This window comes from Cyprinodon tularosa, unplaced genomic scaffold (assembly GCF_016077235.1).
Source record: "Cyprinodon tularosa strain WSP-4 unplaced genomic scaffold, ASM1607723v1 ctg98, whole genome shotgun sequence".
NCBI classification, from domain to species: domain Eukaryota; kingdom Metazoa; phylum Chordata; class Actinopteri; order Cyprinodontiformes; family Cyprinodontidae; genus Cyprinodon; species Cyprinodon tularosa.
In genome coordinates this window covers 2,413,662-2,441,533 of record NW_024039762.1, presented here as the reverse complement: position 1 = coordinate 2,441,533, position 27,872 = coordinate 2,413,662, and the positions used below count along the sequence as shown (strand labels likewise).

Genomic DNA, 27,872 nt, shown 5'->3' with positions numbered 1-27,872 from the left:
GTTCGCCGGGTGTACGGCAGGGGGAGCTTGTGAGTTTGTGGTTATGTGTTGAGAGAAGAAGAAGAAATAAAAACCGGAAGCGGGGTTACCGCCGAAAACTCCGACCCGTCTCTTGTCCCGTTAATTCAATTCAATTCAGTTTATTTATATAGCGCCAAATTCACAACACATGTCATCTCAAGGCACTTTACAGTTCAACCAGATCATACAGTCAAGTGCTGTTTTCTACCGCTGTTTTCTACCGCACGTTATTGCCTATAAAGTACGTAATACGGACCCAAAACGCTCGGTTACATTGGTGGCAGCGGTGGGATTCCTCTACTAAACCCCCGTTGTTTTTCTAAGTTTTTTTCGTAGCGTATTTAGCCCGTGACGGCTAATTGTCAGTCGGTTAGCATAGCATCTCCGATATAGCCGGCTAGCTAACCTCGTGCGGTGCGGTAGAAAACAGCACTTAAAGGACATGTGGTCGGCAGATGAGGACCCTTTTAAACCCAGCCCGAGCAGGCTTGGCAGATACTCACCGGGCAGTGATGTTAAGATTGACCTCCCCCCTCCTTTCACCGGGGATGGCAGCCAGAGTTTCCTCAGCTGGGCAAGGCAGCTAGAGGTGGCCGTTGGTGCTACAGCCAGGGGCGGCGGCAACTGTGAGGATGAGCTGGTGAGGATTGTGCCTACTCGTCTCGGCAAGTCCGCGTTTCTGCTGTGGGACAGCCTCTCCGAAACAATCAAGTCGGATTATACCATGATGAAGGAGAGACTTGGGGCAGCTTTTGGACAAAGGCAGTTGATGGACCGCTTCAGATCCAGCCTCACGGCCCGGGCGCGTGCTCCTGGTGAAAGTCTGGAGGTGTACGCTGCTGACGTGAGCCGGCTGGTCGTTGAGGCTTTTCCGGACTATGGTGAGGTTGCACAGAGGGAGGAGAAGTTCCGACGCTTTCTGGCTGGTCTGGATCCGGCGTTAAAGGCCAAGTGTCTGGAGATGGGTGCCACGGACCTGGAGGAGGCGCTGCACGTGGCTGAGCGCTGTGAGAACGCTAGAGCTGCGCTACAGAGAGACTATGTGAGTGCTGCTGGCTACAGTGGTGAGAATCCATCTATCCAGTCCATGTCGGTTCCCGGGGGTCTCCAGAAAGCTGTGGAGAAACTAACAGAGGACATGTACTCCATGAGAATGGAAATGAGAGAACTTTATGAGGACAATCAGAGGCTGAGAGCCTGGAATAGTGACCTGAGGGGACGAGGCATTCGCTCACCCTCGGGGGAACGCTGTCACTGCACCTGTGGTGAATGGGGCTGCCGGTCCAGGAGTTCTAGGGAAGAACAACGTGGTCGCTCCCCTGAATCTGGGCAGCCCCCACGTCAAAGGGGTTTTCAGCCTCGTGGCCCAGGGATGTCCTCTACCCCTAGGCCAACGGGAGGCAGGAGTCCTAGCCCGAGCTGGCGTGCCCGACAGGAGGATGAGCCCAGACGACGTGGTGTGCACTTCCTGCCTCGACAGCGGGACACGGTTAACGACCGTCAGGGAAACGACAATTAGCTGGTATTGAGGCCCAAATGCCAGCCTCTCCTATAGGGGGCCCCTTAAACCATGACTTCTCCAATGTAATAGCCCTTATGGACTGTACTGACCACCCAACTTCCTTCGTCAGGGGTGTGGTTGAAGGCACCGAGGTCCCAATGTTAGTGGACTCGGGGGCGTCGGTTTCCCTGATCAGTGAGGACTTCCGTATGTCAGTCCCGGCTCTGCGAAACAGGCCCATGAAAAAGAACTATATCGATTCTCGGGCAATTAATGGACAGATGTTGGATACACTTGGTTCCTGTGAGATCACCTTCAGGCTGGGCCCAACCTACTGGCAGCACACCTTCCATGTATTACGGCAATCCACCCAGAGTGTGCTGCTCGGACTGGATTTCCTGGCTCCGAACTGTGCATTGTTGGACTTGCGGCGAGGTGTGTTACAACTATGGGACATTTCTGTGCCGCTGCTTCAGGGTGGTGAGTTAGTCCCTAGCTGTTGTAATGTGTCCGTTGCTGATGTTCTGACCATTCCCCCATTGAGTGAGGCTCTGGTCCCGGTGAATATTCTCACGTCTGCTGGGACTGGTTGGCCTGCTGCTGATTTTGTGGGCTACCTGGAGCCTAACATTCCGGATACGACAGGACTGGTGGTCGCTCGTACAGTGAACAGTGTGAGAAACGGTGTGACCACAGCCCGCATTCTCAATTCCACAGGGGACGCGGTTGAACTCAAACGGGGGCTACACCTGGGGGAGTTCTACCCCGTCAAAGAGGAAGATATCTGCGGGCCACCTCATGTCGCGGAAGACCATCCAGCTGTGCCGCCAGATGCAGTGAGCCCTGTCTCCCTGGAGGAGTCTCCTGTTACGGCTGAGCAAAGGGCCAAGCTGGCTGACCTGCTTCAGGGGTTCACTGAGGTGTTCAATTTGGATGGCCGGAACACAGGCAAGTGCACGCTGATCAAACACCGCATTCGAACGGGGGACTCACCCCCTGTGAAGCAGCGTGCTTATCGTGCATCGCCTGAGAAGCGGACGGAGATTGAACGTCAAGTGGCTGAACTGCTGGCAGACGGCGTGGTGGAGGAGAGTTGTAGTCCCTGGGCGTCTCCAGTGGTGCTGGTGAGAAAGAAAGGGGGGCAGTGGAGGTTCTGCATTGACTATCGTCGTCGAAATGCAGTGACGATCAAAGACTCACACCCCCTCCCACGAGTGGATGATAGCCTGGACGCTTTAGCTGGTTCAGTCTGGTTCAGCACACTTGACTTTTCAAATGGCTACTGGCAGGTGGAAGTGGCTGAGGAGGATCGTGAGAAGACGGCTTTCACAACCGGACGGGGCCTGTATCAGTGGCGGGCCATGCCTATGGGACTGTCCAATTCGCCAGCCACTTTCCAACGCATGATGGAGCTCATTCTCAGGGGCCTGCCATGGCACATTTGTATGGTGTATTTGGATGATATACTGATTTATAGCTGTACATTCACTGACCATCTCCTTCATTTGGATAAATTCCTATCCAGGATCCAGAAGGCGGGTCTGAGGTTGAATCCGCAAAAATGCTGCTTTGCCAGGGACCATGTCGTTTTCCTGGGCCACCTAGTCTCCAGAGATGGTCTCCGACCCGACCCACGGAACACAGACAAGGTGAGGACGTGGCCAACTCCCCGCACCCCGTCGGAGGTCAGGGCCTTCGTGGGCCTATGCTCCTATTATCGGAGATTTGTGCGTAATTTCTCCCAACATGCGGCACCCTTGAATCGGCTGGCTGGAAAGAACGTCCCCTTTGAGTGGTCGGCTGAGTGTGAGGCTGCATTCAGCTACCTCAAGCAAGTTCTCACCTCTTCTCCGGTGGTGACACTGCCCAACTTTGCACTTCCTTTCAAGGTGTACACCGACGCATCTAAAGACTCTGTTGGGGCAGTCCTGGCGCAGGATGAAGATGGCTGTGAGAAGGTGGTAGCCTATGCCAGCCAGGCTCTCACCCTCACACAGAGGAGATGGTCCACCTTCGATAGAGAGTTATGGGCCGTGGTGTGGGCTGTGCGTGAGTTCAAACACTATGTGGGGTTGTCTGCATTCTCCATCATCACGGACCATCGCCCTCTGCTGGGCCTGAGGCGCATGGCTATTGATAATGATCCAACTGGACGGAGGAGTCGGTGGGTGCTGGAGCTGGATCCATTTGATTGGGTCATGGTGCACCGGGATGGCGCACGCCATCAGAATGCTGATGCTCTGTCCCGCCAGCCTGTGTCCCCTGACCCTGTCCAGGCAAATGTTCCTGCAACTGGACCTGTTACTGTGGCTTCTGTGGAGACGTCTGACCACTCTACGGCTGGGAATGTGGAAGCGGAGTCAGTTCTGGTCTATACCCTCGGTGATGGGGGAGCTGAGTTGCAGGCACTGCAGCGTGAGGACTCTGACATCAGTACTGTTCTGACATGGCTAGAGCAAGGCAGGGTGCGGCGGCCTCGTAAACTGCCCCGGGATTCCTCTGCCAGCTTGAGGAAACTGTGGACTGAGTTTCACCATCTGTCTGTGGTTGACGGGCTGCTCTGCCGCACAGCGTTCACTGACAACACCGGACAGAAGCAGATTCAGACTGTTGTCCCTGCATCCCTGGTGCTGGAACTCCTTGAACAGTTGCATGGGGGGCCAGCTGCTGCACATTTCTCAGCAGAACGTGTGTGGGAAAAGGCCAGAAAGTCCTGCTACTGGCCCTTCATGTTGAGGGACATAAGGCAGTGGTGTGAGCAATGTTTGGCCTATCAGACTCGCAGGAGGCCGGTCCCAGGGTCCAAGGCCCCTATGGGAAAGGCCCAAGTATGCCGGCCTTTGCAGCGGGTAGCCGCAGATATCTTGGAGCTGCCCATAACATCCCGGGGGAACAGGTATATTTTAGTGGTAGAGGACTACTTTACTAAGTTTGTTTCCCTATATGCGTTGCCTAACCAGACAGCGCCTTCAGTGGCACGCTGCCTGTTTGAGGATTATGTATTGGTGCATGGGGTTCCCGAAATCCTGCATAGTGATCAGGGCCGTCAGTTCGAGGCGGAAGTGATCCAGATCCTCTGCCAGCTGCTGGGGATTAAGAAAACTCGTACCACTGCATATAATCCCAAATCGGATGGCATGGTGGAGCGCCACAACCGGACTTTGATCGATCAGCTGGCCAAGCTGTTGCTTTCTCATGGCGGTGAGTGGGACACATATGTGAAGCATGTTGCTTTCGCATACAACACCTCTAAGCATGCCACCACCCAGTTTACCCCATTTTTTCTCATGCATGGACGTGAGGCCCGTGTTCCAGCGGATGTGCTAGTGCCCGCTAATGCGCCCGACTCCTGGGGTACTGGATCTTTGATGGATTATGCCTCCGTCATTGCAGAGCGACTGGGGTCAGCATTCAGCGCTGCCAGGCTAAACTCGGCTGAAGCTCAGGAAAGACAGAAACTGTACTATGACCAGGGTAGCTGTCACCGCCCCTATGTGGTAGGTGCGCTGGTGTGGATCAATAACCCCACGGAGAGCCGTATGAAGCTGGCGCCGCACTGGAAGGGTCCATATCGGGTCGTGCAAGTGTTGGTTTCTGGTGGCGAGTCTGCACTCACGTATCGCCTCGTCAACGCCCTCGATCCAATGGAGCGAGTCCAAGTGGTTCATCATGACAGACTGAAACCGTACACTCTGCCATTGCCTGCACAGGCTGTTCCGACTCCGGCTGCTGTGAATTCTCCTCTTGGGGTCGAGGCTTCCCTTCCCCAGAACGGAGATCAATCTCAGACTGGTGGGGTGGACAATGGACTGTGTGGGGACTTGCCTGAGTCCCAGGTTGGGCGGTCTCGCAGGGGGCGATTGGTGAGGCCTCCATCCTATTTGCAGGACTTTCTTAGGTTTTGAAGTTCTAGTTTTTTGTTTGTTTGTTTTTTTTTTTTTTTGACATAAGTTCCACTTGGTGTGAGGGGTTACTTGAGAGACATGAGCGGTCTGTTTAAGGCTTTTGTTCTGCTCGGTAAGGTTGAATTTTTTTTTGCTTGTTTTGTTATTTTGTTACCTCTCTTTCGGAGGGTTACATTTCAGGTGCTTTTCAGGTGAAACGGGGACGTTTCTTGTTGAGGGGGGGACGTGTGTAACAGACTGTTCTGTGTCTGTATGTTAAAGTGGTGTCCATCCCTGTTGCCGGGGAGCGAAAGTTCGCCGGGTGTACGGCAGGGGGAGCTTGTGAGTTTGTGGTTATGTGTTGAGAGAAGAAGAAGAAATAAAAACCGGAAGCGGGGTTACCGCCGAAAACTCCGACCCGTCTCTTGTCCCGTTATTGCCTATAAAGTACGTAATACGGACCCAAAACGCTCGGTTACACTATGATTACAAAGTGTTCATTTAATTTTTTTGAGTAGTGTAGTAGTGTGTTCAAATACGTATTTCCCTCACTGTATATGTATGTATATTTGTATGTGTGTGTATGTATATATATATATATATATATATATATATATATATATATATATATATATATTATATAAATACACATAATTTATAGATACATTATTACACGTAATTATAGAAATACACACACACACACACACACATATATATATATATATATATATATATATATATATATATATATATATATATATATATATCTTTAATTATCTTTTTTGTATTTTTGGTGACAGTCAAACACAGTTAGAGGATGCACTGATTGTGGCCTGTATGTTCTGTGATCTCTTGTGGTTAAGACTGTCATGCAGATATTCCTATCATTATTAGGCATCTGAAGATAAGCAGAGGAAGAGAGAGTAGAGAGAGAGAGAGAGAGAGAGTTGCTTGCATGTACATATGACTGATAAACAGGAAAACTACGTTAAATGTAAGAATATAAACCAGGCTTATACTTAAGGAGGCCAACTTTCACTGGTTAGCAATTCGAATGGGATCAGGTGACACAGTTGTTATGAACTAATAGATTTGAGGAAGGAAAGAAAAGCAGCATGAGTGGGTAGCAGGTGAGTTTCGTCAGTCTAAAGTGTTTATGTTACGCTCCGTCTGACTGTTGACACATTCTTCACAAATCCTAAGTATGTTTGCAAAAATTTGGCCACTATGAAAAGTGGCCTATGAAAACATGCAGTGTAATGACTTCTTTGACACATAGTCTTAGGAAGAAGCTGCCAAAACAGACTAAAGTGCAGCTTACTTTGCAGTCGGTCATAACCTCTGAGAATGTTTGAAATATTTTGGCCCAACTCATTCTCTAGGTTTTAAAGATATTTCATATCACTCATGACTGCCTTAAGAAATCTTTTCCAGCCTGATTTACTAGGTTATTAACATTTATTCTCTTTGAGTTGTATGCCTCATTTTGTAACACTGTACCTGTAAGAATGTATTTTGGGTGTATTTATTTTGATTGACTGAGACAAAATAAAGCATGATTGTAAATAAAAGAAAGATAAGAAATGCATGTTGTTCAATATGCAAACTTTAGTTTCTAGTGTTTTTAGGCCCCTAATGTTTTTACACATCTACAATTTTTGCTAGTTCTTTTTTTTCTAAGATTGCTCAAGTCAGGTCAGATTTGATGTTAAGCATCTGGAAAAAGCAACTGGAATTCTTGGTAGAGATTCTCATCTGGATTTATGTCTGCCACTAAATGGGCCATTCTAACACAACCTTTTAACCTAAATCCTTTAATCATTGCCTTATATTAAGAATTGTTTCCATGTAGGAAGAAGAAATCCTTAATCCATGTAAAGCCTGTTGCCCTCTCTTAAAATGGTATATTCCAGGTTTGTCTTATTCAAAGCCTGATGCTGTTTTTTTTAAACATGCAGCTGGTGTTTTAAGGGTGCTGGTTTCCTGCCTTGAACAAAGTTTTGCTTGTAGGCCAAAGGGCTGAAGTTCGGCTTTATTTTACCTCTGCATGACTGTGGCAAAGTGCAAACCAGACTTATTCTAGCTGTACATATCTTGTTGACAATTTACTACTTGTGTTGACACCTATATGATCAGTGGATCTCTTTAGCTCCTCCAGGGAGAAGCTTGGCCATCTATTTTTTATTTTTTTTTTTTGACCAGCTTTTAGTTTCTCCATTTATCAATCCATGCATACTGCTCTGCAGAAAACCATCCTATGATTTGTTGGGGGTACCAGGGCTAGTTATTAGTCATAATTGGCATTTACGATTAAATCCTATTCTTTTAAGAACAGCTTTATTTGTGCCACTATAACCAAAGGTATCAGTTTAAATGTGTAACCTGTCTGCAAATTCTTCCATCTAAACTCGTCTGAATCCCTGCAGCTCCTCCAGATTTACCATGGCTTTCTTAGCTATGATTTTCAGTAGTCTGCTTCTCCATGACCCGTTTGACATAGTCTGAACACTACAGCCAATGGCATTTCAAAGTCTAATGGAAAAACAAGATAAAATAAAGGACATTTCCACTGCAATTCTTGTAAGTAAGCAATTGCGGGGAAAAAGCATAGAAGTAAGAAAACAACAATTTCTATGATTAACACTGGAACAGAATTCAAATCTGATCTATTTTTCCCAGAAGTGCAGCTAACGACCACACGACTTTCTTTCAGAAGAAGATGACTTGCGTCTTGTTTTTCTAGACTGACTATACTGGAAATGCTTTCTTGGAAAATGTGAAGTCATTCATCAAATAGAGACTCAATTTGAATATGAACTCCAGTTTTTACCCTCAGAAACCTTAATCTTCTGAAACCACATTATGAAAGAAGTTAATATAATGTTTATTCCTATTTCCTCTCTTGTAATATATGGGAAGGTTGTATCTTTGGATGTATGATCAGCTGTATTAGAGGGATATTATTTCTCTTCTTGTGAACAAATGAGAAATAAATCAGTTCTTTATCACCATCTAGTGAAACTGATGGTTCACTGCAGCCCAAATGCTTTGTGGTGTGCCTCAACTGCGTAAACTGGGTGGTTTATTTTCCACATAATTTCTTTGCAAAAGTAAATGACCATTATATATTTGTTAAAAAGTCACATAAAACTTTTCTGCAATTGAAATCAAGCTTAACGGGAAATAACACCAACTGACTTAAAACTTCCTTAGCTTACAGACAATGTGAGATAAGGATCTCTGTGTGTGAGTGATACTGAATTCAGTGGGTGAAGGGTGCTCAGACTGGTGGGTCGTTAAGAACTGGGAAATGATGACAGCAACACTAACGTGTGGTTAAAGCAACTATGCAGACAAACAGTGCTGTCTTTACTGTTTCTTGAAGTGCAAAGCACAGAGGGCCATTAAACACATACACGCATTAAATAAAAAATTTTTAAATGACCATGAGATTAACTAAAGTGCTACAAACTTACTGTGAGAAGTAATGTGGGTCTGCAGTGTTTTGGATGTTGTTTTGGATTCTTTTAAGATCTCCCGGATGAATAATGATGGATACTTGAATTATTTCTAGTAGGCACCACCTCTTGGTAGGGTCAACCAGTGATTCACGTTTATCTTTTGACAGTGGCTCCGGCTGTGGTTAAAATGTCCACCATATAGGTTAGGAAGTTCAAACAACAAAGGATGGCTTATCTTAAGTCACGTTTATCCTAATATAAAACAAATTATCCAATGATCTAAATGTTTGAACAAAAACGGAAGAAATCTGTTGGGTAGAAAACACGCTCCCAAGAGGGTTAAACTGGTTTGCATCAGGCACAGTCTGTAACTGATGTGACAAATGGGAGAGACAAACAGATCAGCAAGCATCACCTTCACACTTCAAAGGCCTTGCATGAGATTTTGATCACGAGATAATCACTGAAGAAAGTACACACATCCCCTGTGGTTTAATGCAAAATAAAAAAAACTGTTGCTTCTGCTGTTGCTAAGCTAGGATAAAAAGATAGCTCACATTATAATAACGTGCAAGAAAGGGTACAGTAAAATCAGAGGTGCTCTTGGGGGAAAAGGTTGGATATTGGTAGAAACAAAAGTGAAGCTTTCAGCTCTACGAAATTAACATTTAAAGGGGTCATGGAATGCAAAACCGAGTTTACATTGTCATTGATGAATAACCATAGTTCAGTGGGTTAAATGGACGTACAGAGAAGTTAAAGCCCCCATCGACACCTCCTTTCTATGCAAATCTAACAATTCTTAACTTCCACCATAAAACAAGCGAATCCAAAAGAAGCCCCAGTTGATGTAAACTTGGGCGTGCTGCCTTATTTGGTTCTGGCCTGTTCTTTTGTCACGCCCCGAAATGTACATACAGACCAGCCCACTGGTTTACTGGCCCAAGAACACGAACAGAGGTGGCGAAGATGTAAGACACTATTTTAGCTGTTTAGCCCACAGCTGGGTTTACTTCTACAAGAATAACAAAGCAGGGGGGTGGGGCGGGCGGAGCATGGGGCCACCAGTGTCCAGGCTAACGTCACCGCATGGGGTTTGGTCGCAACGATCCCCACTGGCTCGCTGCCCCCGTCCGCCGGGGTTCCCGGACCAGCCTCGGAGCCGATGGCTCAGTTCGAGAATCCTGGACAATTTTGAAATCCCCCCTCCCCCGACATTTATTTAGGTTGAAAATTACTACGTCTGCGAAAAAGAGTCTGGTCACCCTACCATATCAACAATTATGATGTTTCAGTGAGTGAGTGCTTGTTGTGATGATGCATCTTTGATCAGCAGCTTCGCTCGTTGTAAACCAACCAATCAGCGCAGGGCTCATCTAGATATTCATGAGCATACCATAAAAGGAAGAAAACCTGTTGTTTCATTCAAGGGTTTTTAAGCAGGCTTGAATTAGGGCTCATAGAACAGCAAATATGCCATTTTCAGCCCAACCAATGTTACGCACCCTATTCAGAGACCTTAAGGACCAGCACAAAATACCCTATATAATCACTCTATGACCCATTTAAAGAATGGTGAATTCTAATTGGCTTTATATATACAGTTCTCACATGTAATTCTAGAAATAATAAAAAAAAAATGTGTTTTTTCTGGAGTCAACCGTAAGCCGCCAATTTCTCCTATTCTTTTACCAGCACAAATCTAGTGGCCTATAACCCGACATAACATTTCAGGAACCCTTTCTCAGGCCAGCCATGCTCTACAAATAGAAAACACTTACAAACTGGACTGAACTGGCTTTTTAATTCATAAAATTGCAACACCAAAATTCATCACAATCCACAATAGCAAACTTATTCTGATAGATTTAGAGACAATCCCCAAAAGACAATGTGTACCTCAAGATGGCAACTAAAGCCGGGCGTACACTATGCAATTTTTTTCAATCTTTGCACGCAGCTGCTGCTAACACTATACGATTGGTCGTGAGAGGCTGATGGCCACTGGTAACCCCCTGTACACTACCCCTACTCACGACGCACGATCAGGCTGAAAGTCGGCCCGATTGGAAAATTCTCGCACGACTGAATTGCCCCGAATATCACAGTGTACACCGGGCTTAAAAGAGCAAAAAAATTCTAGATAGATTCTAGACCATGATATTCAATCGCAACCCCACCCCCTTACAGGGGAACCGAACAGCTTGCCTGCTGAGCCAGGCCAGAAATTCCCTCTAATGCCCCCCCTTTCAGAGTCATAGACAGGTATTGGGTATTACAGGCTAACAAAGAAACCAAACGACCCCCATTCCAAAGGGGCAGACCATTCGTCTGGTTCAATTTGCTTGTTTTCCAAGTCCAAAACAAGGCTTTGTTTTTGGTCCACTCTATAAAGCCTCAAACTCAACACTATTTCTGACATTTTCGTGAATGGGAAGTGAATGTCTTCAAACTTGGAAACAAAGTCCAGTAGATAGTTTTTTTTTACTTGTTTGGAATTACAGTGGGGCAAAAAAGTATTTAGTCAGCCACCAATAGTGTAAGTTCTCCCACTTAAAAAGATGAGAGAGGCCGGTAATTTTCATCATAGATATACCTCAAGTATGAGAGACAAAATGAAGAAAAAAATCCAGAAAATCACATTGTCTGATTTTTAAAGAATTTATTTGCAAAATATGGTGGAAAATAAGTATTTGGTCAGTTACAAACAAGCAAGATTCCTGGCTCTCACAGACCTGTAACTTCTTCTGTAAGAGGCTCCTCTGTCCTCCACTCGTTACCTTCATTAATGGCACCTGTTTGAACCCGTTATCAGTATAAAAGACACCTGTCCACAACCTCAAACAGTCACACTCTAAACTCCACCATGGCCAAAACTAGAGAGCTGTCAAAGGACACCCGAAACAAAATTATAGACCTGCACCAGGCTGGGAAGTCTGAATCTGCAATAGGTAAACAGCTTGGTGTGAAGAAATCAACTGTGGGATCAATTATTAGAAAATGGAAAACATACAAGACCACTGATAATCTTCCTCGATCTGGGGCTCCACGCAAGATCTCACCCCGTGGGGTCAAAATGATCACAAGAACGGTGAGTAAAAATCCCAGAACCACACGGGGGACCTAGTGAATGACCTGCAGAGAGCTGGGACCAAAGTAACAAAGGCTACCATCAGTAACACACTACGCCGCCAGGGACTCAAATCCTGCAGTGCCAGACGTGTCCCCCTGCTTAAGCCAGTACATGTCAAGGCCCGGCTCAACTTTGCTAGAGAACATTTGGATGATCCAGACGGTGACTGGGAGAATATCATATGGTCAGATGAAACCAAAATAGCACTTTTTGGTAAAAACTCTACTCGTCGTGTTTGGAGGAGAGAGAATGCTGAGTTGCATCCAAAGAATGAGTTGCATCCAAAGAACACCATACCTACAGTGAAGCATGGGGGTGGAAACATCATGCTTTGGGGCTGTTTTTCTGCTAAGGGACCAGGACGACTGATCCGTGTGAAGGAAAGAATGAATGGGGCCATGTATCGTCAAATTTTGAGTGAAAACCTCCTTCCATCAGCAAGGGCATTGAAGATGAAACGTGGCTGGGTCTTTCAGCATGACACTGATCCCAAACACACCGCTCGGGTAACGAAGGAGTGGCTTCATAACAAGCATTTCAAGGTCCTGGAGGGACCTAGCCAGTCTCCAGATCTCAACCCCATAGAAAATCTTTGGAGGGAGTTGAAAGTCCGTGTTGCCCAGCGACAGCCCCAGAACATCACTGCTCTAGAGGAGATCTGCATGGAGGAATGAGCCAAAATACCAGCAACAGTGTGTGAAAACCCTTATGAAGACTTACAGAAAACGTTTGATCTTTGTCATTGCCAACAAAGGGTATATAACAAAGTATTGAGATGAACTTTTGTTATTGACCAAATACTTATTTTCCACCATATTTTGCAAATAAATTCTTTAAAAATCAGACAATGTGATTTTCTGGATTTTTTTTTCCTCACTTTGTCTCTCATAGTTGAGGTATATCTATGATGAAAATTACCGGCCTCTCTCATCTTTTTAAGTGGGAGAACTTGCACTATTGGTGGCTGACTAAATACTTTTTTGCCCCACTGTTTTTCTAGATATTGGGGACCAATATTCATGCTGATATTTAACATGGCCATTGGGTTGGGGGGGTTCAGTTTTGGTCCACAGTTGTCTGCTGTGTTAAGGCCCTTCACCTAGACCCACAGCTAGTCCATGATTGTCCCTCTTGATGTGTGGCTGTGGAACAAAGAATGCCCTGATGTGTTGCCTGTTTCTAAACACTGGAAAAAACTATATTCTTCCAAATGGAGATGAGCAGAGTTATAGGTCTGGCACAGATATTGGAGAGCATTTCTAGCTAAATAAGTAGTTTCTTTGAGGATTTTTGATAAGTTCATGTGTTTACTGTTGTGTAAAGACATCCTAACAAAATGGACTGTATGATATGTCATGCTAACATGTTTGAGCTGTTAGAGCTAAACAAGCACTATTTCACTAAGGGTTTGAACACATCGGATAGGTGATGTATTTCCACCCTGGGGCGCAAAAATCTTTGCTCTTGTTAAAAGTTGTACATGCAAATTAGCTCCTCTGCAATACAGAAGAAAGGAGCATCCTGGGGCGCAGTTCTCCTGCGCCCAGAGCTGAAAGCAACTTTGTTTGCACACCACCTCCCACCACAGCCCTGATGTCACAGTGGTATGTTATAAAGTGCAGCTGATAGAGAAGTTTATATAATCATTACAAGACTTGGCTAACCGCATGCATCGAGGCCAGTGCTTTATTGTGCTTTCCCTGCCTCCTTTTTCAAATGTCAGGATCTGACCAGCATGGATTAAGACTGGTATGATTGATTTAAACACTTTTTAGAAAATTTTATAATGTTTTTTGTTGCCACTCATATAAAAATACTGGTGTGATGCTTTAGTAAACACTTTAGTATAAATTATTTTTGGTATATGTCCAGACTTCCCAAGTCTCACGGAAGTTCCCGGAGTCTCCCTGATATCGATGGTTGTTCATGGATGCCCGCGAGTCGGATAAAATATCCTGGATTTTAGACTATGCGAGGTGGTGTTTTTTTTAAAGCGAGTGAGAGCGAGCAGGCAATTTAATAATTCGTGCACCATGTGCGGATTAGAGGTACTTTGAGTGCGCAGACACAACAACAGAGAGCGGGATGTGGGGAGGAGGTTGCTTGTGAATCCTGTGCAGCGTATCTGTCCAAAGCGATGCTCTGTTCAACCAGCGTTCTAGGAGACTGGTTGTCAGAGAGATGAATGGATCAGTCCGATAAGTTTCTCTGGGTTACTTTCTGAAAGTCACCTAGTTACCACACAGCTGTGCATCCTTTGAAACGGCAGAGGGTGAATCCTCGAGTAAAAAATGAAAATATAGGACTAATTTTACTGCAAAATATACTAGTATATCCACGTCTAGTAAAGGTGAGGAACAGTGACGGATCTAGACCAAATGTCTAGGGGGCCAGGAGGGGGGCAGTGGGTTTTCATGGGGGCACAGAAAAGCATGAAATAAATAATCAGGGCAAGGGATTCAAATATATTAGGAGAGCTGCATGAAGGGAAATTTCTTTTCAATTATGTTATATAAAAATTGTATTTCTTATGAGGTCAATATACATTTATAATTTAGGAATTTTACATATTTTTCACTTAATTTAAGTCAAAACTACTGCTTTCTATAAAATTTGAATTAGAACTCAAGAAAAACTGTTAAATTCATCTGTGAAAATAAGAAAAAAAAATTTATTGATGTGAAAAAAAAAACATTTAGCAGATGAAAACTGGGATCCTATCTCAATACCACAGAAGCTATCACCTTATTGTTTTTGAATAATTAGTAAAACAGAATTTGTAAAGAAACAGAATGAAGTAGATCCAAAGGACCTATCAGTAACCATGTCTGTTCCAACCCATATCATCATTAGAATATATTTGAGGTATTATGTCTTCAGTACAGGGGCCATAACATAGGCCAGGCTGACATGGACAGAGGAATCCAGAGGGTCCAGTTTAAGGCAAACATTTGAAGGAGCAGCGAGGAGTCAGACAAAGTGTAGCAGACTGTATCCAGGAACTGAGAGTTTGGATCGATTGAACCAGAAGACTGACCCTCAGGGGGGAAATGTATCAGGAACAATAAGGAAGGAGACAAAAAGAGCTAAGTTGACATAGGAGATAGGCAACCTAGAATTTCCCCAGGAGCAGAGACTTGTGTCACAGTTTGAAGTTTAACCATCTGCCTCTGGGAAAATGCTGCTTCTTAAAGGATGCAGGAGGTTCTGGTGATTAGCACCACCTGGTTCCAATCAGATTGTTTTTGAGGAAGATAAGGAACAGAACTGACTTAAATCCTGAACCAAATTCTCCAAACTAGAGCAAAAGCCACATGAATTTCTTTCAGAAAAAGATGTGCTGTGTCTTGTGTTTCTTAAATGAAAAACTGGAAAAGCTTTCTTTTAAAAAGTGTTATCATTTATCAAATAGAAACTTAATTTAATTATATATAATACAGTTTTTTTTTTTCAAATATTTACAACTTCTAAAACTACATTATGAAAGGAGCTAATGTACTGTGTATTCTTATGTCCTTTCTTTTTATTATAGAGAAAGGTTGCATCCATGGATTCAATGATCCAGTGACGTAAGTGGCTTCATGTGGGTGCTTATCACAACTACATCAGCTCTTTATCACCATCTAGTGAATCTGATTGTTCACTGCAACCCAAAATGATTTGTGGTGTACCTCATCTGTGCAAGCCTGGGTGGTTTATTGTCCACACCATTTCTTTGTTAAAGTAAATGACCATTATAGGTTTGTTAAAAGGCCACTTAAAACTTTCCGACAAATGAAATCAAGCTTACATAATGGGAAATAACACTAATTTACTTAAACTTCCTTAGCTTACAGACAATGCCAGATAAGGATCTCTGTGTCTGAGTGAATAGTCATTTCAGTGGGTGGCGGGCACTCTGACAGGTGGGCCGATAAGACCTGGGAAATGATGAAAGTAACACTAACATGTGGTTAAAGGAACCATTCGGTGACACAGTACTTTTTGCATTGTTTCTTTACAAGATATTAGCATAAACACTCCTACTTCAATGAGCAGAAATGCAAGATATTGAGGGGTATAGCCTTTAAGTTTTGATTCAAATGAGCATGGGATTAACTAAAGTGCTACATGCTTACAAAACAAGCAAGTCTGCTGTAGTTTGGATGTTGTTTTGGATCCTTTTCAGATCTCCCCGATTATAAATGATGGAAACTTTGATTAATTGTTGTACACACCACCTTTTTGGAAGGTTAGCCAATGTCTCATGTTTATCTATAGATAGTGGCTCACACTTTGGTTTGATGCAACCTTAAAGCTTAAGAGATTGCTTTTTAGTGTTTTCTGAATTGATAGATGTCAATTAATGTTCTTGAGTTTTATAATAATGTGTTGCTTCTTTGGATCGTTGGCTTACTTCATGTTGTCACACTGGTTTGATTTAAAATTTCTTTGATTCTACATTTCGATTCTTGATGTGGATTGGGAAGTTCAACCCATATCTTGATACAAAACAAATTGTTGATCTGAATGGGTGAACGTGACATTAAAGCAAGAACGGAAGAAAACACACTCCTCAGTGGGTTAAACTGGTTCGCATCAGGCAGAGTCTGCAACTGATGTAACTAATGGGAGAGACACACAGACCAGCAAGCATCACCTTCACACTTCACAGGCCTTGCATGAGATTTTGATTGAGATAATCTGAAGATAGCACACACGTCCCTTGTGGTTTTGTGCAAAAGAAAAATACCTGTAGCTTCAAGATGCCTCATCTGATAAGAGCATGCAGAAAAGGGTACAGTAAGATCACAGGTTTCCTCAGGGGAACAGAATGCGTATCGGTAGAAAAAAAAGCAAAGGTTTCAGCTGTATGAAATAAAAAATTTGAAGGACGGAGAATTCTTATTTGCTTGATTACACAAGGACCGTTCTCACATGTAACTCATGAAAGCATAAAAAAATGCATTTGGTTTTTGGCAGACTGTATGACAAACACCATAAAAAGATCAAGGTGGAGAAACTGTATGTTCCTCGTAATACCAATATTTACTGTGTGCACTGACTGGTGCACCAGAACTGCAGGAAAACGATAAGATCTTGACGCCCTCTTTCCACTTTGTAGGTCATCAGATATGAAGCTCTTCATCAAAACAAAATCTACTCATCATCTATAACAAAACCATAGAGTTTTACTTTAATTCTAATCTTTATTTGTATCTGCTTTAAAGCTTTTTTTCCTTTCTGAAGAGAAAGCAGTATTCAGGTTTTTGTCATATACAGGTGCTGGTCATAAAATTAGAATATCATGAAAAAGTAGATTGATTTCAGTAATTCCATTTAAAAAGTGAAACTTGTATATTATATTCATACATTACATACAAACTCATATATTTCAGATGTTTATTTTGTTTAATTTTGATGATTACAAATGACAACAAATGAAAATCTCAAATTCATCATATCAGAAAATTAGAATATTACTGAAGACCAATAAAAACAAAGGATTTATAGAAATGTTGGCCAACTGAAAAGTATGAACATGAAAAGTATGAGCATGTACAGCACTCAGTATTTAGTTGGGCCTCCTTTGGCCTGTATTACTGCAGCAATGCGGCGTGGCATGGAGTCGATCAGTCTGTGGCACTGCTCAGGTGTTATGATAGCCCAGGTTGCTCTAATAGTGGCTTTTAGCTCTTCTGAATTGTTGGGTCTGGTGTATTGCATCTTCTTCTTCACAATACCCCATAGATTTTCTATGGGGTTAAGGTCAGGAGAGTTTGCTGGCCAATTAAGAACAGGGATACCATGGTCCTTCAACCAGGTACTGGTAGCTTTGGCACTGTGTGCAGGTGCCAAGTCCTGTTGGAAAATGAAATCTGCATCTCCAAAAAGTTGGTCAGCTGCAGGAAGCATGAAGTGCTCTAAAACTTCCTGGTATGTGGCTGCGTTGACCCTGGACCTCAGAAAACACAATGGACCAACACCAGCAGATGACATGGCACCCCAAACCATCACTGACTGTGGAAACTTTACACTGGACTTCAAGCAACGTGGATGAAGTGCCTCTCTTCTTTCCCTCCAGACTCTGGGACCTTGATTTCCAAAGGAAATGCAAAATTTACTTTCATCAGAGAACATGACTTTGGACCACTCACCAGCAGTCCAGTCCTGTTTCTCTTTAGCCCAGGCAAGACGCTTCTGACGCTGTCTGTGGTTCAAGAGTGGCTTGACACAAGGAATGCGACAGCAGAAACCCATGTCTTTCATACGTCTGTGTGTGGTGGTTCTTGAAGCACTCACTCCAGCTGCAGTCCACTCTTTGTGAATCTCCCCCACATTTTTGAATGGGTTTTGTTTCACAATCCTCTCCAGGGTGCGGTTATCTCTCTTGCTTGTACACTTTTTTCGACCACATCTTTTCCTTCCCTTTGCCTCTCTATTAATGTGCTTGGACACTGAGCTCTGTGAACAGCCAGCCTCTTTAGCGATGACCTTTTGTGTCTTGCCCTCCTTGTGCAAGGTGTCGATGGTCGTCTTTTGGACAACTGTCAAGTCAGCAGTCTTCCCCATGATTGTGTAGCCTATAGAACTAGACTGAAAGACCATTTAAAGGCTTTTGCAGGTGGTTTGAGTTAATTAGCTGATTAGAGTGTGGCACCAGGGGCCATCAATTTTGAACCTTTTCACAATATTCTAATTTTCTGATATGATGAATTTGAGATTTTCATTTGTTGTCATTTGTAATCATCAAAATTAAACAAAATAAACATCTGAAATATATGAGTTTGTATGTAATGTATGAATATAATATACAAGTTTCACTTTTTAAATGGAATTACTGAAATCAATCTACTTTTTCATGATATTCTAATTTTATGACCAGCACCTGTATTGTCATTTTATGAGAAAGACCAACTGAAACAATTAAATAAATTGTAAATTGTAATCCAAACGTTAGATGAATGTATTGTATGTGAAATTTGCTCTCACACCACAAGCATAGCAACGATGAGGGTTTTCATTTGGAAAACTATAATATGGTTCTTCTTGTACCGTCAGATAAAAAATGAAAAAACTCAAAAGTCTGCTTTCTCTTGAATCTGTTGAAGAAAATGTAGAATTAAATCTGAAGTATCCCCATATTGGAGATTTTTGTATGTGATCTTTCACTGGGGCCTTACAAAAAGACAAAGTGGTGGTAACAAAATAAGTAAATTGGCTGGAGGAAACAAGACCAACTATTACAGATTGGATAGTATTTGTATGGTAAATTTATTTAAACTCATGAATATTCTCTACTTGCTTTCAGCGAGCAAATCAGGACACAAGTACAAAAGATATTGATAGGTCAAATAAGACAGAAATATAACATTTCTTCCTGCAAATAGATTAGAAGAATCATTTCCCTGCACGGTGACCTAAAACAACACTGGAAGTGGTATTTTAATCAAACATAAGAGCACACAGGCTTTTTTTGTTAAAAAGATATGAAGATAAAGTGCATTTTTTCGATGTGATATTAAATTAAAGTAGTTATAAAGATAAGCTTTAAAATATGGCTATTATAAGCTCTGTTTATTTTGACACCCTGTCTCTTTACGGTTTTCCCTCGCTTTCTAGTTATTCCAGTAATAACTAACCACATCGCCTCACCAAACCCCCACCCCACTAAAACCACCAACCCAACCAAAGGTCGTGAGAACGTATTAAAGACCGGCTTTAGTTTCAAAAGCTGATAGATGTATTCTAAAGTGGGTGTAAAAGGGAGGCTACAGCAACATCTTTCCAATTGCTTGTACATTTAATGGCAAAATAACAAGAGGACAAAATTAAATTATTTACAACACAAACTGTAGTTACATGTAAACACAATCTTCTGTACAAAGAAATATACATGCAAAAGTAAAAATGAGTCATAGTGAGACATTCAAGATGACTTTGCTGCAGTCTTGTTTGTAGGTGTATTCAAAATATGACAGGTTTACATCCTGGGCACTGGGCAAACCGCCCAACTCCTCTCTATACAACTTTACATGACGAGTTGACTTTGCTTCCCAAAGGCTGTTCAGTACATCAGTCAGATCCTCCAGTGAGAAATGTTTAGAGAATCTGATTAAAGTGAATGGCCACACACATTTGAGAAACCAAGACCCACAGATATAAATAAAAAAACCACATAGAATGAGAGACTGTACAGACCGACAAATGTCAACTTATTTTACAATAAAGCAAATTCTCTGACAGCAACGATTAAAACCTTCATATATAACAAGAGACGAAGCACATTTTAGTCCCTCACTCACCTGGCACTTTGAAAAAGATTTCCAGAACCTCCAAATCAAGAAATGTGAACCTATCGGAATAAATAAAAAAGAAAAATCCAACTGGCAACAGGGAATATTCTAAAGAAAGATGGAAAAAGATTTAAGAGGTTGTTTTTTTTTCCTAAAAAGTATAATGCAGTCCCACAATGACCAGTTTTTTTGTTTGTTTGTTTTTTTTTTTTGCCTAACCTATTGCATGGTGGTGATGTAAAGACTATTAAATGTAATAAAAAAGAAAGAGATGAAAAAAAAAAAAAAAAAGCTAACCAGGGGAGAACAAACTCACACAGCAAATTAGCTTGAAAATAGATAAGTGGAATCTGTTTTCAGCAATAAAATCACCAAACAATACCTCTTTACATTAAGAATAAATAAATCCACACGCAACTTTTGTAAACACATTTCACTGCGGGCTGATATAACTTAACAAAAAAATTATTTAAAAAAATCCTAAAATAAAAGGACATAAATTCCAGGGGAAGAAAGCATAACCAACTTTGGTATAGTTACAGAAAATCAAAAACATGAAACAAATGAAAGCATAAATGTCTGTATTTTATAGATACACATCTCTATACATTATTTCTGAGCGCCCCCCCCTTATTTGTGTAAGAGGTGTTTATTAATACTGAACTTAATACATAAGAGTTAACACAATACAGACATCTATTGCAGTACCAGGTACACACATGCCTTTTTTGAAGAATACAGCTACAACACAAGTCTTCATAAATAGTTGCATACATGGTAAAGCTGCAACATTGCACATGAGAACTGCCGCAGAACAATGAGTGCATTTCTAGTAGCCGCCCCTGTTTAAACCGAGGATCTGGCCACCATTTTTAGAGTCCTGCATGGACTCACTACAGTTCTGCTCACAAAATAGCTTTTTTTTGTAAATTAATTTGAGAAAAACTCTTCAGGGGGGGTTGGGGACAAATCTGTAAAGCAAGGAAACATTATTTACAACTAGGGCGGACGCAGAAGGAGATCCACGACAGTTTAGCTGAATATGCTCTTTATTTTACACATGTTCACGTTGTTTTGTTGTATTAGTCACAATCTGAAGTTAGTTAAATGAATAAAGGTAAGCAAACTATTGCACAAATGATAGCTTTGATGCGTCTCTGGAAAACAGGATTTTGTAAGTTAGCTCTTCTCAGCGCAGGTAGACCCTGCTGATAAGACCTCTACATCTTATTTCAATTCTAGCCTTTGTTTTCCAAAAAAAAAAAAAAAAAAGGTTGAATAAAGACAGTTCTCCATTTTTCCCCAACTGTACATGGTTTCATTTACAAAAAGTAATTTCTCGTTACAAAATGTCTTCTTTTGTTCAACCAAAAGCAGCCTGAATTCATATACAGTACTCTGTTTTCTTTAACACTATGTGGATGCGAGATATAATCACCTCAGCTTGTTCAAAAAGCTGGTTTCTTTTTTTTCTCCCTCCTGAGTCAAAGTAAAAAATCTCAAATCGATTCCATCAGACTCATTTGTTGTGCTGGCATATCAAAATATACCAAGGTCAGCATAAGAGCTGGGGGGTTTATCAGTAAGGCAGTCAGCAGCAGCAGGACTTCTGTGGCTTAGTGAAGGAGAGGGGGATCATCATGGACTTGTCCCTGGTGGTCTTCAAAGAGAATGTCAGGTGTGGTTGTAAAGACGGCTTTGCAGGAAGGCCTTAATAGTGCCAACGGGTCGGACGTCATTCTGGTGCTTCCGCCGCTCGATGAAGGAGATGAGCCTAGAGGTGTCTAAATGTGTGCTGTAATGAATTGGTGACGGGGGCTGCGTGTGATTGACGTGCCCGTACCCGCCACATGCCACGCTTTGAGGCTGGAGCCACGGGTACTGCAGGCAGAATCCTGCAGAGGGCCGTCGCTCTGGCTCGCCCTGGAGCAGCAGGCAGACAAAGTCCTTGGCTTCTGTGCTCACGCTCTGGAAGTAATCCTCAGGAAAACTGAAGTCCAGGCGGCAGATGTTTAAACACGTCTCCTCAAGGCTTTCATCCAGGAAGGGGGAGGCACCGCTTAGGAGAACGTAAGTCACAACACCTGCAAAACATTTGGTTCATAAGCATATGTTTATGTAGTGGTAACAACAAAAGGTGCCATATTAATCATCATTTTAATCCAGTTAATGTACTTATAATGCATTTAAATGCCATTTAGATAAATATTAGCTTAAGTGGTAAAGATGTTAAAGAGGTTTAAAAAATAGGAATCCAATTCCTCTTAATTCGATGTAATCTAATGACTTTTTTACCTATCAAATAAAGTATATATAAATAGACCGATCAACACATTTTGACACATAGCGTGTTTTCAAAGCCACTTTTTAAAATGTAAAAGAGGATCTACAGTACCATTTAAATAAGTCAGGCTGCAAGAAAAAAGCTTCTTATTTAAACTCATCCATATCGGCCATTTCTAAAAAAAAAACATAAAATGTGAGGGAAGTCAGGGCAAAGAGCTAAGCTTAGTTTGAGTTAAAATATCTTTACCAGAGGTGTCCAGAATGTATCAAGAGCAGTACTTATTATTTTGGCTAATTTTCATCCAGTCTTAGTATTAGAATAACCGTTTTATTTCCAGCATTAAATCAGAAGAATAATTTCCTGCTTTAGAAAAGTGAGAATAACCCAGAACACTTCTTTTCCCTGATTTCCAGTCGAACAAGAGATTTCTTTTGTTTGATTACTTCCTTCTCAGCCAAATAAAGTGACTTTAAATGCAGTCAAAGTGCCTTTAAGCCTTGTGAGTGGAGTCATATCTTATTATACGATTCCGGCAATCATATAATATCAATGACCTCCTATAATGATTTCAAATCCATACCTAAGCTCCAGAGGTCAGATGTCAGTGAGGCAGGCTGACCCAGGACCAGCTCAGGTGCAGAGAACTCAGGGCTCCCCAGTAGAGGATGGATGTGAGAGGAATGAAGGTCAAGTTGAACAGCGTCACCAAAATCCGTCAGCTTGATCACGGGCTGGGAGCATACTTGTTCCACCACGATGTTCTCAGGCTGCAAGATGAGGAACACAAAGTCTTTCACATGAGAATAAATTTATTTATTTATGACTTTATTGCTGGTTTACAGGTATAAAACATATGTAAAGAAATATGACTATTTGGCAGGTCAACAACAACACTAAATCTAAAGTCTGTCTTTAAGCTTTTTTGGATACTCTAACATTCTAATTTACAGAACTTAGTTTATTAAAGATATAATTTTTCTCACTCTACAAGTCAAGAATGTCTGATTACTTTGAGATCAAGATGTGCTATTTTCCAGCCGTGCAAGTACTGGAGAGCTTCGAGGATATCTCGGAGGTACAAAGCCACCTTCTCTTCCGTCAGGTTTCCCCAGCTCACGATGTAATCCAGAAAGCGTCCCTGGTCGGCCCTGATGGTGAAACAAAGCACAGGATATGCGTGTGATGATGGCGAGTTCAAAATCAGTGCATATATTAAACGTTGGTGAATCCACCATACTCACATCTCCAGTACAAGGACGTAGCTGTGGGATGTCTCGTAGGTGTCTAGCAGTCTGACCAGGTTGGGATGGTCCAGAGTCTGCAGGAGTCGGATCTCCTGCAGCACCTGCTCTCGACGCAGCATCTTCTTGTTGACCTGTTTTGCTGCGATAGTGCGTTTACTTCCTCTCTGGTCACACCGCTTAGTCACAGAGAATCGTCCCCTGGAAAAGAGATGATGTTACAGTTAATGTACTTATTTTTTCTTAACTAGAAGTAGGATCAAAGCATAAATGTTCACATCATACAGAAAACATGTACATGCACAAACTCTAATGTGGTCAAGTAAGCCACATCACAGTCTTACCTTCCAAGTTCAGTGATCTCTGTGTAGTAAGACTCAAAATTACTTTTCCAGATATCTTCACTGCCATCATTAGGAGCTGCAGAGGATTATTTATTATAGGTATATTTGTACATATAGATTCATTTCTCAACTATAAACCAAAGCAAAAAGTAAAACGTTAAACCACAATGAGAGTATCACCTGACACCATAAGGCTAGCAGAGGATGTAACTGTGCCTGTGACACTGGTGGCAACGCATGTGTAGACACCGCTGTCCTCAAGAGACACACCCAGTACACGCAAGGAGGCCTCTCCTGTCTCACTGCAATAATGCAGAGGGAAAGGGCAGCAAAGCATGAGGCACGATAAAGACATGAGGCCGTACTGGTTGGAGACCAGCTTTTACCTGTATGCGATGCTGTAGTGTCCGTTGTTACTTAGAATGCTATTGTCAGGTCCACGCCATGAAACAGTGGCGCGAGGACGACCACACACCTTGCACCTCAAGGTGACATCGTCGCCACTCTCACATGACGCGTCGCCAAGAGGGATGAGGAACTCTGGGGGAGCTAGACAAAAACAAAGGAAACTTTCTGATTTCCACTTTTCTTTGACTTTTTCATAAGTTCATTCACTGCTTGAATGAAATCAGCTTACCATCATAAATGAAGTTGGGATTCAAAAGCTGAAGTAAAAGGAGACAGATCAGGTTTGGATTAAAATAATATGGCAGTTGACCAATTGATTTGAGCACAATAAAACTTCCACTTCCTACCTTGACAGAGACCTTGTTTGCCAGACTATCCTGAGACTTTCGATAGCCGTTCTCCAGTTTTCTGCCCTCCTTATCCCTTTTTTCAGACTTTCGACGGATACGTAGTGCTGTGTGCCATGAAAGGGATTTTCTGCAGCAAAGAGGAAAAAAGCAGGTGAAATGACTGTGAAAGAAAGAAATGTCTATTTTTCCGCTTCATAAGGTCACAACCTTAAAAATGTAATTTATTTCCGTGAATGCACCAGTCACAGAAGTACTGCCATCTCATTATGACAATAGAATTACGGCAACTGAAACTGTAACTTAGAGAAAGAAGACTCAAAACTAGCTGCTTTCAATTTCAGTAATTTATTTTAAAAGAATCGTTGCTCCCAACAACTCTTATGAAAGTAGTTGTTGAATGTCCTAGAAGTAGCCAGAAGATGATTTTGCATATTCATTTTATTCCACTTATCATCTTCCCTTATTTTATTTTATATTGTAGTCATTTAGTCTGTTTTGGTTTTCATTTTATGCCCCATTTAAAAGCCTTTAATCAAAAACCCACAGTAAATCAGGTTTTACTACACTGCTCAAAAACCATAAAGGGAACACTCACATAACACATCCTGGATATGAATGAATTAAATATTCTCATTGAATACTTTGTTCAGCACAAAGCTGAATGTGTTGACAACAAAATCTGGATTTGGAGTCAGATACACAAAATTAAAGCGGAAAAACACACTGAAGGTTGACCCAACTTTGATGTAATGTCCTTAAATCAGGTCAAAATGAGACTCAGTATTGTCTGTGGCATCCACCTCCCTGTATGACCTCCCTACAATGCCTGGGCATGCTCCTGATGATCCCAGACCTGTCTCGTAGACCTGAACTAAAGCATCTACCAACTCCTGGACAGTCTGTGTTGAAATGTCACATTGATGAATGGATTGAGACATGATGAACTGGATTCAGGTCTGGGGAACAGGCGGGCCATTCCATTGCTTCAAGGCATTCATCTTGCAGGAACTGTTAAGTATGGTCTTACAAGGGGTCTTTGGACTTCTTCTACCTTACCCAATAGCAGTCATGCTACCTCTGGTGACCACCTGAAGGGCTGTGCGGCTCTCCAAAGAAACGTCAAGTGACACCGTTACTGTCTCACTGCCAAACTGGTCATGTTGAAGGATGTTGCAGATAGCAGATCACTCTCCACTGTGTCTCCAGACTGTCGGGTCTGTCAGTTGTGCTCAGCGTGAACATGCTTTCATCTGTGAAGAGCACGGGACACCAGTGGCGAATTTGCCACTCCTGGCTAACCGTGCAGACAAATGCACATTTGTGACCTGCTGGAGGTCTCTGGCACTGCTCCTCCTGTTCCTCTGTGTAAAAAGGTGGCAGTAGTAGTCCTGTTGATGGGTTGTTGCCCTCCTACTGTCATGAAGCGATGGTTTTACTAGACCACATGCAGACTCACAGACACAGAGGGAGGATTAAAAGTCCAATATTTATTGGAGCTCAGAAGAAGCTGCAGGTTCAAGGCTCAGACAGGCATGGTGGCACAGGTAAGACAACGATCCAGCTCAGAGGGAAGGTCACACTCGGCTTATATAGGAAAGGCTTCCTTAATCAGCAAATAGAAAACAGCTGTCCATGCTGAGCCCAAGCTCCCCAGGCTTGGATCCACGGCGTCCTCTGGTGGGCAAAGCCCCGGATCCTGACAGTACCCCCCCCTCAAGGGCGGATTCCAGACGCCCCAAAGGAAAAAAAAAAACAACTCGCCCATGAAGGGCGAACCAGGGATGCCAGGAAGAGTCTCAGGTGGCCGGTCATGAAACCGGCAGCAAAGCAGAGTCTCAGAAGCTGCAGGGGCCTTGGAGGAGGGCGGCACCTCCGCTTCAGCAGGAAGCACCGGGAGAAACACTGTCTCCGCTTCAGCAAGAAGCCCCGAGAAGGACGCCGTCTCCGCTCCCGCTGCTCTGCAACAGGTCCGCCCACTACGGCTCCACATCCAGAGCAGAGGAAGCCGCCGACTGCGGCTCTGCATCCGGAACAGAGGAAGCCACCGACTGTGGCTCCACCTCAGGAACAGAGGGAACCACCGATTGTGGCTCCACCTCAGGAACAGAGGGAACCACCGATTGTGGCTCCACCTCAGGAACAGAGGGATCCACCGATTGTGGCTCCACATCCGGAGTCTCTGGAAGGCGCAGAGCAGGCTCAGGGGTCTCCAGACGGCACAGAGCAGGCTCAGGGGTCTCCAGATGGCACAGAGCGGGCTCAGGGGTCTCCAGACGGCACAGAGCGGGCTCAGGGGTCTCCAGACGGCACAGAGCGGGCTCTCCAGGAGCGCGTAGAAGGAGTCTGCTGGGCTAGTCTGTTGGCTGGATCGTTCTGTCATGAGGCGATGGTTTTACTAGCCCACATGCAGACTCACAGACACAGAGGGAGGATTAAAAGTCCAATATTTATTGGAGCTCAGAAGAAGCTGCAGGTTCAAGGCTCAGACAGGCATGGTGGCACAGGTAAGACAACGATCCAGCTCAGAGGGGAGGTCACACTCAGCTTATATAGGAAAGGCTTCCTTAATCAGCAAATAGAAAACAGCTGTCCATGCTGAGCCCAAGCTTCCCAGGCTTGGATCCACGGCGCCCTCTGGTGGGCAAAGCCCCGGATCCTGACACCTACTGCCTCTTCCACTGCTGTGCTGTCCTGTTTCTTGGTAGTGCTTTCAACCTCTGGACACTATGCTGACAGACACAGCAAACCTTCTTGCCACAGCTCACATTGATGTGCCATCCTGGTTGAGCTAAACTACCTGAGCTTGATGTGTGCGCTGTAGAGTCCGTTTCATCATACCTCGAATGTGAAAGCACCACCAATATTCAAAAGTGACCAAAACATCATCCAGAAAGCAGAGGTACTGAGAGGTGGTGCAGAACCACTCCTTTATGTGTGTCTTGCTAATTGCCAGTAATTTCCGCCTG

General features: G+C 43.2%; 1 protein-coding gene across 4 annotated transcripts in view; it reads right to left on the bottom strand.

The window, feature by feature from the left end:
* Positions 1–20,895: 20,895 nt before the first annotated feature.
* The window catches only part of triob (trio Rho guanine nucleotide exchange factor b), a 146,324-nt gene continuing 139,347 nt past the window's right edge, over positions 20,896–27,872 (bottom strand). For 2 of the 4 annotated variants that reach the window (XM_038275785.1, XM_038275786.1), the window contains exons 53-61: positions 24,904–25,033; positions 24,786–24,813; positions 24,535–24,697; positions 24,329–24,450; positions 24,149–24,224; positions 23,805–24,005; positions 23,573–23,711; positions 23,144–23,330; positions 20,896–22,360 (exon numbers count right to left, since the gene is read on the bottom strand). In XM_038275785.1, the coding sequence (XP_038131713.1) occupies positions 21,951–22,360; positions 23,144–23,330; positions 23,573–23,711; positions 23,805–24,005; positions 24,149–24,224; positions 24,329–24,450; positions 24,535–24,697; positions 24,786–24,813; positions 24,904–25,033 (1,456 nt within the window). In that variant the 3' untranslated portion in view covers positions 20,896–21,950. Of the gene's footprint in view, positions 22,361–23,143; positions 23,331–23,572; positions 23,712–23,804; positions 24,006–24,148; positions 24,225–24,328; positions 24,451–24,534; positions 24,698–24,785; positions 25,034–27,872 lie in introns of all 4 variants that reach the window. The other 2 variants (XM_038275784.1, XM_038275787.1) reach the window with 2 other exon arrangements.